Below are 12,806 nucleotides of genomic sequence, written 5' to 3' on the forward strand. Positions count from 1 at the left end.
TCCCCCCTCTCCCGGGTGGAGGCCGTGCCTGCTGAGGAAGTCTGCTTCCCAGTTGTCCACTCCCGGAATGAACACTGCTGACAGTGCTCGTACGTGATTCTCCGCCCATCGAAGAATTCTGGTGGCTTCTCGCCACCCTGCTCCTTGTGCCGCCTTGGCGGTTTACATGAGCCACTGCGGTGATGTTATCTGATTGAATCAGCACCGATTGGTTGCGAAGCAGGGTCTCCGCTTTTAGGGCGTTGTATATGGCCCTTAGTTCCAGGATATTGATGTGAAGGCAAGTCTCCTGACTTGACCACAGCCCCCCACCCTCGGAGGCTTGCATCCGTGGATGCCAGGACCCAGTCCTGAATGCCGAACCTGCGGCCCTCGAGAAGGTGAGTACTCTGCAGCCACCACAGGAGAGACACCCTGGCCCCGGGGGATAGGGTGATTAACCGATGCATCTAAAGATGTGATCCGGACCACTTTGTCCAGTAAGTCCCATTAGAAGGTCCTCTCATGGAACCTGCCGAAAGGAATGGCCTCGTATGATGCCACCATCTTTCCCAGGACTCGAGTGCAGTGATGCACTGACACCTGTTTTGGTTTTAATAGATTCCTGACCAGTGTCACGAGCTCCTGAGCTCTCTCTATCGGGAGATAAACCCTTTTCTGGTCTGTGTCTAGGATCATGCCTAGGAGAGGCAGATGAGCTGTAGGAACCAACTGCGACTTTGGAATATATAGAATCCAGCCGTGTTGCCGTTATACTTCCAGAGAAAGTGATACGCTGTTCAGCCACTGCTCTCTTGATCTCGCTTTTATGAGGAGATCGTCCAAGTACGTGATAATAGTGACACCTTGCTTCCGCAGGAGCACCAACATTTCCGCCATTACCTTGGTGAATATTCTCGGGGCCGTGGAGAGACCAAACAGCAACGTCTGAAATTGGTAATGACAATCCCGTACCGCAATTCTGAGGTACGCCTGATGAGGTGGATAAATGGGGACATGAAGGTATGCCTCCTTTATGTCCCGAGTCACGATAAAATCTCCCCCTTTCAGGCTTGTAGCGACCGCTCTTAGCGATTCCATCTTGAACTTGAACCTTTTCAGGTATATGTTCAGGGATTTTAAATTCAATATGGGTCTGACCGAACCGTCTGGTTTCGGGACTACCACATGGTCGAATAATAACCCCCTCCTTGACCACCACCTGTTGAAGATACAATTTGTGAATTGCAGTTAACCCTGTTTCCCTCTCGTGGGGGGAAGCCAGCAGGGCCGTCAGTGAGGAGGCATCTTCTCAAAGTCCAGCTTGTATCCCTGAGACACAATATCTATTGCCCAGGGATCTAACAGGGAGTGAACCCACTTGTTGAACTTACGAAAGCGTGCCCCCACCGGGCCTAGCTCCGTCTGTGGAGCCCCAGCGACATGCGGTGGATTTTGTAGAGGCCGGGGACGACTTCTGTTCCTGGGAACTAGCTGTGTTGTGCAGCTTCTTTCCTCTGCCCCCGCCTCTGGCAAGAAAGGACGCACCCCGGACTTTCTTGTTTCTTTGTTCAAAAAGCTGCATTTGATAATGACGTGCTTTCCTAGGCTGTGCAGGAATATAAGGCAAAATATCAGAATTACCAGCTATAGCCGTGGAGACCAGGTCCGAGAACCCTTCTCCACACAATCCCCAGCCTTCCATATGCCACTTAAGTTGGCATCATCTGTCCATTGCATATTCTACAGGACACGTCAAGCAGAAATCGACATAGCTTTGACTCTAGTACCCAGTATACTCATGTCTCTTCGGGCATGTTTGATTATATATATCTCTTAAGACAGCATCTTTAATATATATACATATCTCTCTATATACACATATATATATATATATATATATATATATATATATACTAGGGTCTCAATTTCTGCTGATAAGGTACCTGTCCACGCTGCCCCAGCGCTATAAACCCATGCCGACACAATCGCCGGTCTGAGTAGTGTACCAGAATGTGCACGCTATCTGCAGGATCCCTGAGAATAGCTAGGGCTACCTTCTGGGCAAACGTGACACCCTAGGGGAAGATTCCCATCACATCCTGGCCCTAGTGGGGAAAGGATGCTGCCTGAGAATTCTTTGTGGGAAGCTGCAGTCTCTTGTCTGGAGATTCCCGCTCTTTTTCCTCATGAGAGGAGGGAAATTTACCTCAGCCTTCTTCCCCTTAAACATGTGTACCCTTGTGTCAGGGACAAATGAGTCATCAGTGATATGCAAATCATCTTTTATTACAATAATCATATATTGAATACTTTTCTGCCATTTTGGCTGTAACTTTGCATTATCGTAGTCAACACTGGAGTGTCGATATCAGTGTTCAATATCTTGGATAGTGAGCATTGTGAGACTCTGAAGGTCTCTGCGACATAGGGACAGACATGGGTAGATTTCCTGTCTGTTCTCTAATCTTTTGTGCAATAAATTCACCTTAGCACTTACACATATCCAAACAGGTGTCTGCGTTGTCGACGGAGACACCCTCTCACACACATATTAGCTCCATCTCCTCCTTAGGGGAGCATTTTCTCAGACATGTCGACACACACGTACCGACACACCACACACACAGGGGATGCTCTATTTGAAGACAGTTCCCCCACAAGGCCCTTTGGAGAGACAGAGAGAGAGTATGCCAGCACACACCCCAGCGCTATATGACCCAGGAATCACACAGTAACTTAGTGTTAACCCAGTAGCTGCTGTAAATATTGTTTTTACGCCAAATATATGTGCCACCCCTCTCTTTTTCACCCTCTTTATCGTGCTTCTGCAGGGGAGAGCCTGGGGAGCTTCCTCTCAGCGGAGCTGTGGAGAGAAAATGGCGCTGGTGAGTGCTGAGGAAGAAGCTCCGCCCCCTCAGCGGCGGGCTTCTGTCCTGCGATTTTGTGTAAAAATAATGGCGGGGGCTCATGCATATTACAGTGCCCAGCTGTATATATGCCCTATTTTGCCAGGAGGTACTCAATTGCTGCCCAGGGCGCGCCCCCCCCCCCTGCGCCCTGCACCCTACAGTGACCGGAGTGTGTGGGTAAGTGTGGGAGCAATGGCGCACAGCTGCAGTGCTGTGCGCTACCTCATATGAAGACAGGAGTCTTCTGCCGCCGATTTTGACGTCTTCTTGCTTCACCCGCTGGCTTCTGTCTTCTGGCTCTGCGAGGGGGACGTCGGCGCGGCTCCGGGAACGGACGACCAAGGTTAAGTTCCTGTGTTCGATCCCTCTGGAGCTAATGGTGTCCAGTAGCCTAAGAAGCGCAACCTAGCCGCAGTTAGTAGGTTTGCTTCTCTCCCCTCAGTCCCACGTAGCAGAGAGTCTGTTGCCAGCAGAAGCTCTCTGAAAATAAAAAACCTAACTAAAATACTTTCTTATTAGCAAGCTCAGGAGAGCTCACTAAAATGCACCCAGCTCCGTCCGGGCACAGATTCTAACTGAGGTCTGGAGGAGGGGCATAGAGGGAGGAGCCAGTGCACACCAGTAGTCCTAATTCTTTCTTAAAGTGCCCTGTCTCCTGCGGAGCCCGTCTATTCCCCATGGTCCTTACGGAGTCCCCAGCATCCACTAGGACGTTAGAGAAATAAGAATGCGCTGGAAATCGCAAGGACATTGACAGGAAGAGGGCATTTGTGGGTGGCAACTGACCGTTGTTAAGGAGTGTCTAGAAAAACGCAGGAGGGTCCAAGTGTTTGGAGGGAGGGATTCTGACGTCAGTTCCGGCCCCGATCATTGCAGCGGCTGAGTAAGTCCAGGGCTGAGCAGAAATTGCACAAACTTATGTTTGTGCAGTTCTGCAACACATGCGATCAGGTCTGAATTACCCCCCTATGGGTGCAGGGTTTGCATTGTGAGCCTCTGTGCACCACCCAACCTGCACCCATTTTATATACTGTACGCCCATGAATATACTGTACCTACTCATTTCTGTACAGGGTATATTTATAATCAGTATTGCTCCTATAGATGCACTGTTACATCCCTCCCATCTGTCCTTATTTAGGTGGGACAGTCCTGATTTGAGGATCTCTCCTGATCACTTCAACTTTATCTCGACTGTGCTAGAAGGTTGGGTGGTATGCCCGCTGCATAGCATAACAGAGGTGAACTGGTACCGGGTGCTCCTGCCATGGTATGCACAGCATTCAATGGGTCATTTTACGGTAGTATAATGGCATGCACACCTCCAACATCACCCGTAAGAATCAATTCCCAGCTCTATCTCTTTCCCACCTTGTATATATGGACTCTCACCGATGATTCAGAGATTGTGCGGTGGTTACCTGCACACAGTCTCTCTGTCTAACCTCAGCAGCAGATCCTTCTTTTATTTAACTATCCCTGTATTATCTATTTGTACTTTGATCTACTAGCTGACATCTGCTACTAAATAGTGATCCCAGAGTTATTCCACTCAGTGCTGTCTACTACCATACCACACTGTATACGCCCAATACTGTCCGATCTCAGAAGCTAAGCAACGTCGGGCTTGGTCAGTACTTGGATGGGAGACCTCCTGGGAATACCAAGTGTAGTAGATATCATGGGCATTACCATACTTTGTGCCTAATGCTGACAGCAGTATCACCACTTGTCCTATTTTTACTTCTGAATTTCTCTCAACAGGATTATCCAATGTAACGTTATCACTATTCTACTGTAGATTATACTCTATATCAGGAGTCATTCAGATATAAGAAGCCGTATATTAGGATTCATTTAGTTTTAGGAGTCTCAGTAATAAAATTGTGTCACTTGATACCACATATCTGACATTTCCCAGGAGACCCTTTAAAATCGATCTATATATAGGTCTAATTTAGAACTAAAATTAGACCAATCTGAGTACCCAGGGTACACTCTGAACGGACCATGCCCCATGGGTAGTTCACGTGTTCACCCCTTTATCAAAAGGCTCGGGACTCATATCTTTTCTCATTTGTGTGTTATATTTATGTCATGTTTGTCTGTCTGGGATACATTTCGACCAGTTTTTAATAATAATCAATTTTTAAAAACACTTTTTTAAGTCTTATAATTATCAAGTCCTTTTCCTAAGAGTGCGCCCAAAAAAGAGTCTTCTTTCTACTCTCTCAGTGTAAACATAGAATGACTCCACATGTATCAGTATATATTGACTTCAGGACGTGTCACATTAGCGTCTGTATTTGATGAGAAAGGTGCATGCTTAAGCTTGTAAGTACTGGCTAGCATGGTACAATCCCGCTGTCTTTATTAGATTGCAATAGAGATTGCCATTATATGTATCTTAAAGGAAAACTCCACCTATTGGTCAAATCCCCACATTAAAAGACCTGCAAGTGTCTCATGCCTGGTGACTGCAATCTTATGATCTCCTTGATCAAAAACTGCCCAATGCCTGCAGCTTCCAGAGGGATAAATTATTTGGTGGAACCTTCAGCAACATGGGAACATGGAACTCTCTCACTTCCCTGATGAGCTATAAGGAAAATCTTGCTCTTATGTGGTGGAGTTGTTCTAAAATATATTTTATTCTTGATCAATTGGGTCCTTATTAGTTATCCTTTAGTACATTTTTATTGCACATTTAGTGTAATGTCTCTTCACTCTCCTCACTTTCTCATCCACCAGACCCCAGGCCAGCACTGCTGTGTGGCCATATTATACAGCCCACCAAGAACCTTTGCAATCTGGTGGACCAGTATGCTATAAATAGCACCTATTCTTGTGTATCAGTGCCTAATTCCCTATAGATTGTAAGCTTGTGAGCACGGCCTTCCTACCTCTATGACTGTTATTACCCAGTTTTGGTTTATCACTGTTGTTTCCATTTGTAAAGCACAACGGAATTTGCTGAGCTATTATGGCCCTCATTCCGAGTTGATCGGTCGCAAGGCGAATTTAGCAGAGTTACACACGCTAAGCCTACGCCTACTGGGAGTGTATCTTAGCATCCTAAAATTGCGACCGATGTATTCGCATTATTGCGATCAAAAACTACTTAGCAGTTTTAGAGTAGCTCCACACTTACTCTGCCTGTGCGATCAGTTCAGTGCTGGTCGTTCCTGGATTGACGTCAGAAACACACCCAGCGTTCGCTCAGACACTCCCCCGTTTCTCCGGCCACTCCTGCGTTTTTTCCGGAAACGGTAGCGTTTTCATCCACACGCCCCTAAAACGCCGTGTTTCCGCCCAGTAACACCCATTTCCTGTCAATCACACTACGATCGCCGGAGCGAAGAAAAAGCCGTGAGTAAAAATCCTATCTTCATAGCAAAGTTACTTGGCGCAGTCGCAGTGCGACTATTGCGCATGCGCACTAAGCGAAATTTCACTGCGATGCGATGAAAAATAACGAGCGATCAACTCGGAATGAGGGCCTATATAAGAAACTGTTAATAAATGTCAGACTGGGTTTCAGGGGGACATGTACTAAGCAGTGATAAAAGTGGAGAAGCGATCCAGTGGATGCTGATTGGTTGCCATGGGCAACTTCTCCACTGGCTCACTTCTCCACTTTTATCACTGCTTAGTACATGTCCCCCTTAGACATCATAGCCCCGCGTCACACTCCCAGACTCTCACTGACATGGAGAAACAGCAGCCAACAAGAAGTTGTTGTTTGTTGCCCCTCCGTGTTACTGGCTGCTGCTTAGTGTGGGGATGCTGAGGGGAAAATACAAACACTGAATGGATGACAGTATGTCACTCATTCAGTGTTTGAAGGGCCACCTAAACCTTGGTAAGTAGAGTGTACAATACTAAGAGTCAGCACTTGGCTATTCTTTTTGTGGCTGCTTACATAAAAAAAAACATTAAATTCATATATATTGCTATATGCTAAAAAAATAAAAAACACCATAAAGTACACTTGTATCACAGAAATCATTTTATTACTCATTCCGTAAAACACTACGGGCCAGATGTAATGTAGTGCGAGGCGGCCGGCGCTCCGAGATTCCAGGCCGAACTCGGAGGTTTTTTTAAAGCAGCAAACATTTACAAGGCAAAGCCAGGTTGGTGATTTGTTTTATCATGACTTAAGGAGAACTGAAACAGTTAAAAAGCTGCGGAAAAGTTGCCTTTTTAGTATGAATGAAGAGGAGGTAGAGGCGGTGACACTTACCTTTCTATACACTCTTTAGAATGTAAGAAGGGAAGGGAGAGGTGGTGACACTTACCTATACACTCTTTAGTATGTAGGAAGGGGAGGGAGAGGCGGTGACACTTACCTTTCTATACACTCTTTAGTATGTACGAAGGGGAGGGAGAGGCGGTGACACCTTTCTATACACTCTTTAGTATGTAAGAAGGGAAGGGAGAGGCGGTGACACTTACCTTTCTATACACTCTTTAGTATGTAAGAAGGGGAGGAAGAGACGTTGACACTTACCTTTCTATACACTCTTTATTATGTAAGAAGGGGAGGGAGAGACGGTGACACTTACCTTTCTATACACTCTTTAGTATGTAAGAAGGGGAGGGAGAGGCGGTGACACTTACCTTTCTATACACTCTTTAGTATGTAAGAAGGGGAGGGTAGAGGCAGGGACACTTACCTTTCTATACACTCTTTAGTATGTAAGAAGGGGAGGGAGTGACGGTGACACTTACCTTTCTATACACTCTTTAGTATATAAGAAGGGGAGGGTAGAGGCAGTGACACTTAACTTTCTATACACTCTTTAGTATATAAGAAGGGGAGGGTAGAGGCAGTGACACTTACCTTTCTATACACTCTTTAGTACGTAAGAAGGGGAGGGAGAGACAGTGACACTTACCTTTCTATACACTCTTTGACAATGGCGAAATTTCCATCTCCTATGGTCCTTCCAACTTTGTATCTCTCTGCTATAGACACCGGTACCTGGAACCCTTCATCCAATATATCTGTAATGTCAATGCAAATACTGAATACATATCGAGTCGTCACAAATATATAGAAATAATATTTGTGTTAAAACACTTTACTACTATGTAAATACACGGTTGAGTCACATTATTATGACCACCTCCTACATTTGACGTCAGCAGCATGTAGCCCATGAAGAACATCACGTGTATTGCGCTGGCTTGCTGGGTATATAAGGTGTGCGATAGGCCAACTGCACACATATCACTTGTTGCTGTCATGGGTAAAAGGGGCGATTTATCCGAGTCGCAAAAAGGGATGATTAGCGGCTTTTCGGGCCATGGGTGGCAGTATTTCTGAGTTGAGTTCGCAGCAAATATTTATGGGGCATATTCATTAATACAGTATGCCCCATCTGCAACCCGATACTTTAGTAATTAATCTGGCGCGGGGACAGCTGATCTAAAAAGTTCATGCATGTGCACGCGAAGGGGGCACGGACAGAGGATCCAATCAAATCCCTGTTTGCAAATGGACCTCCTTCCCATAGGAAGGAGCGGGGCTCTGGGAACCAACACCATAGCTTCTCACTGTGAACTGCTGCAGTCCCTTTCTCAGGGTGGAAATGGATGTGCACGCTTCTGCATTGCAAATAACACCTTATAAATGTGCCCGCCACTCCACTTTATCTCATTTTAATAATTTCTGCATAAGTCAGGTGGCACAGCGGGCTTTGTTCTGTGCTTTTGCGAAAGAGATGAAAAGAATATAGAGTGCGCTGTCAACAGCAGCCAGTATGGGGAAGGTCAATTCCCCAAAACAAATATATAGAATACGAAAAAGATATACTGGCGCTGGCTGTTGGTCAAATAACAATTACCAATGTAAAAAATATAACAAATTTATTTAGACATTCATAAAAGGCAGTAAAATACTCCCATTCATATGAATGGGAGTATTTTACTGCCTTTTATGAATGTCTAAATAAATTTGTTATATTTTTTACATTGGTAATTGTTATTTGACCAACAGCCAGCGCCAGTATATCTTTTTCGTATTCTATATATTTGTTCTGTGCTTTGGCTGTTTTACGCTTTTTAAACAACCTTAGCTGAGTGAAGAATCAACAAGACAGAACAGTACACAATGTGACCACTAGATGGCGAATATTACCTAGATATCAGAGAATGTGTTCTCTGAACTGTAGTACCCTGAAGGAGGGAATCTAGAGCTTTTTACATTCATGAACAGCTATAGCTGTGCAATAGTATTTATACACTCTACGATTTTCATTTAGAAGGCTGAAAGTGGCTTCCGGTTCCGGCACCGCATGGAGTGACACGCTGCTTAGAAGCTCCGGTGCCCGCGGCCACTGACCTCTAACATATCGCCCATTTTGGGCGTCCATTGAGCGGTCACTCACACCGGCCCGCTCCCCGCACATCCGGCCCCCCTCTATGGACCGATTCCTAGCTCCTACGATGCAGGGAAAGCCTCCACGGGCCAAATCTGAAAGCCGCGGCCCGGCTTCCAAGATGGCCGCCGCAGCTTCTCTGGAGACCGGAGCTCGAACGGCGGGTACCTCAGCTCCTCCCTCGGCCCCTGTGCCCAGCGTCTCTCCATCCCTTGCTGGGTCCGCTGCCCTAGGCACGTTACTGCCCTCCTCTACCCCGGGGCATTCCTTGTCCTATGAGGACATTGTTAGAGCGGTGAAAGAGACCGTCCAGCCGTTATTTCAAGAACAAGCACAGCTGCATGCTGCTGCACTACAGCAAGCTGTCCTGGATATTAAAAGCCAGTATAAACAACTGTCCAAGCGTGTTTTACAAGTGGAACATACTGCTGGTGAAAACTTTCAGCAAATCGCTGAACTCTCCGACATCTCCGCTAAACTGCAGAAATCAGAAAACCTGGTATGGTCTAAGATCGACGATCTAGAAAATAGATCGCGCAGAAACAATCTCAGGCTCATTGGGCTCCCAGAGACGATTAAGGGCCAAGCTCTTTATCACTTCCTTCGACACACACTTCCTGATCTTCTTGGAATTCAAGATATTTGCTCGGATCTCGTGGTAGAACGTGCACACAGAACAGGCCCTGGTCGCTCCGCTGCATCCAACCGACCACGAGCTGTGCTATTTCGGTGTCTCAACTACCTCCATAAAGAGGCCCTGTGGTCTGCTTCCCGCCGTATAAGAGACCTTGTTTGGGAAGATGCCAAATTATTAATTTTCCAGGACTTCTCCCCGGAGCTTACCAGGCTACGAAAGGCGTTCTCCCCCACATGCTCAAAATTAGCCCAAGAGGGCCGAAAGTTTGCTCTACTCTACCCTGCACGCCTGAGGATTTTCGATGGCACGTCTTTTAAGGACTTCCACACCCCGGAGGATGCTGCCGCTTATCTTTCGGAGACCGAAGCCTCCGACCAAGTGCCGAAATAGCCGTCTTTTACAGACACTGCTCTGTAACTATCCTGCTTCATTGTTGCCTGGACTTAGTCACCCTCGACATACATTTATTTCTTATCCCCACCCCGTGGACTATAAGTTCCTCTGTTAGTCTTATTTGGACCTTCTCGCTAATCCCTCAGTGGTCTTCTGGGTGATGTATATATAATCTTAAAGTGACATAAGCTTCCTCTAAGCAATGTATACCTATATGCCTGTTTCTAGTTTTATATAGTTCTATAAGCTTGGATGCCTGTTTTGCCCATCCATTTAGGGGTAGGCTGATGTCATCCTGACCGCTCACTCATATCCCCTATCCCTCTCCCCCCCCCCTCCCCCCTTCCACTCCCTATTTCTCCCTCCCCTATACCCCACTCCCCTTACCCTTCTCCCTCTCTCTCTCCCCCCCCCCCCCCCCATCCCCTATGCTGCTCATTATAGTGGTCGCTGGCTAGGAGCACTGCCCTCCTTGCTGCTCTTGGTTATTACTTTAATTATAATACCGTGAAGTTGTTTACACGGATATTGTTGTGGAACCCCCCGGTGGGTCTAATATTTTCTTCTCATCTCTATGTCTCTACTATCCTTGTGTCTTCCCCCTCCCCTCCTTCCTCTTGTGTCTTTTCCCACCCTACATTGCTTATGGGTTTGTAAGATGTCTTCCTGTATGATTACTCACTACTCAAAGCCCCATGTCTTCTATTAAGGTGGGCACATGGAATGTTGGGGGTATCCACTCCCCTATCAAGAGGAAGAAGATTCTACTCTATTTAAATAGATTACATATGGATTTGGTGTTTATACAGGAGACGCACCTTCTCACCCCAGAGGCCCAAAAATTGGGTGTTTTGGGCTGGCAGGTACTCTTAGACGCTCCCTATTCTTCTAAGGCTAGGGGTGTATTGATCCTCGCTAAAAGTAGCTTGCACATTGAAGTCATTACTTCCCTGTGCGATCCTGCTGGTAGATTCCTAATACTTGAAATTTTACTTCATAATACCAAGTATGTTTTATGTTCTGTGTATGCTCCAAACTCTTATTCAAAAGGTTTTTTTAAGAGTCTCATAACAACACTGTGCCCGTTTATGCCATGTCCAATGATTGTGGGCGGAGACTTCAATATTGTGGCCTCCGCTTATATGGATTCGAACTCCTCCGCTCGTGCACGCTCCCCTCCTACCCTAGGTGTCACCTTTTTTGCACAACAACTGCATCTGACTGATGCTTGGAGATTTATTCATCCCACTGACAGGGAGTACTCGTGTCTCTCGGCTGCTCACGGCACACTGTCCAGAATAGACTTCTTATTGCTCTCAGATTCCCTGATTCCCCAAAATGCTGAAGCACAGATGGAAACAATTTCTCTTTCTGATCACGCCCTAGTTTGGGTTTCCCTTACCACCTCATTAGACTATGGCTCCTTTAAATGCTGGCGTTTCCCCACTTCCTTTACCTCTTCCCTACAATTTCGGAACAGGTTGGAGGCATTTTGGGAGGAGTTCAGACTGGATAATGCAGCTATTGCTGAAACCGATCCCTTATTGTTCTGGCAGACCTCAAAGGCGGTTATACGCGGTAGGCTTGTGGAATACACCTCCACAAGAAAGAAACAATTTCTTTCTGAATTTAAAACCTCACAACGCTGCCTAACTGATGCCTACCAACACTTCAAACAGTCCCCGTCTCCTGCCTCAAAGAAGGTATATTTAGATTGCAAGTCTCAGTTTGGTGCTGTACTGGCATTAATGGGCGACCGCCATACATTTAGCAGAAATCACCGTTTTCATAGGTACGGCAATAAAACGGGCCGTCTCCTTTCAAATCTTCTGCGGGGTTCAGTGCCGTCCTCGGTGATCCAGACATTGAAACGAGACGATGGCTCGTTGGCTACCAGATCTGTGGACATGGCGCAGATCCTCTCAGAATTTTATACTGATATTTACTCCCCCCCTCCCCTCGATCAAGCAGCTAAAACTTCTTTCTGGGACTCTGTTTCCTTGCCTCAAATATCAACATCGGTGAAGGGGGATCTTTGCTTGCCGATTACTACCCAGGAGGTGGAAGCGGCAATTAAACATCTTAAGCCCATGAAAGCACCTGGACCCGATGGTTTCTCTGGGGAATTCTACAAAATGCTCATACTTAAATTGCTGGATCCTTTGACCCTGGTATTTAATAGCATTTTATCTTCCCATTCCCTCCCTCTGTACTTTAACGAAGCCCTGATACGTCTCCTTCCCAAACCGGGAAGGGATCCCCATCTCCCCGGTTCATACCGCCCCATCTCCTTGCTCAACGTCGACTATAAACTCTTTACGAAAATTATTGCAGATAGGTTAAAAGGATTACTCCCCTCCATTATCCATCCTGACCAAACTGGTTTCATCTCAGGCCGACACTCCACTAACAATATCCGTAAAGTTCTTGCCGCGGCCACCTGGTTACACTCCAGCGGAGACCCTGACCCTCAATACATCCTCTCCCTGGACGCGGAGA

General features: G+C 46.4%; 1 protein-coding gene and 1 pseudogene across 4 annotated transcripts in view; one reads left to right on the plus strand and one right to left on the minus strand.

Moving 5' to 3' along the window:
- Positions 1-12,806, minus strand: part of DCLK1 (doublecortin like kinase 1) — a 560,745-nt gene that overhangs the window by 113,691 nt on the left and 434,248 nt on the right. For all 4 annotated transcript variants that reach the window (XM_063951825.1, XM_063951824.1, XM_063951822.1 and 1 more), the window contains one exon: positions 7,793-7,901. In XM_063951825.1, the coding sequence (XP_063807895.1) occupies positions 7,793-7,901 (109 nt within the window). The remainder of the gene's footprint in view (positions 1-7,792; positions 7,902-12,806) is intronic.
- LOC135051545 (5S ribosomal RNA) lies at positions 4,452-4,570 on the plus strand (annotated as a pseudogene).

The sequence above is a fragment of the Pseudophryne corroboree genome, chromosome 2, assembly GCF_028390025.1.
Source record: "Pseudophryne corroboree isolate aPseCor3 chromosome 2, aPseCor3.hap2, whole genome shotgun sequence".
Taxonomy (NCBI): Eukaryota; Metazoa; Chordata; class Amphibia; order Anura; family Myobatrachidae; genus Pseudophryne; species Pseudophryne corroboree.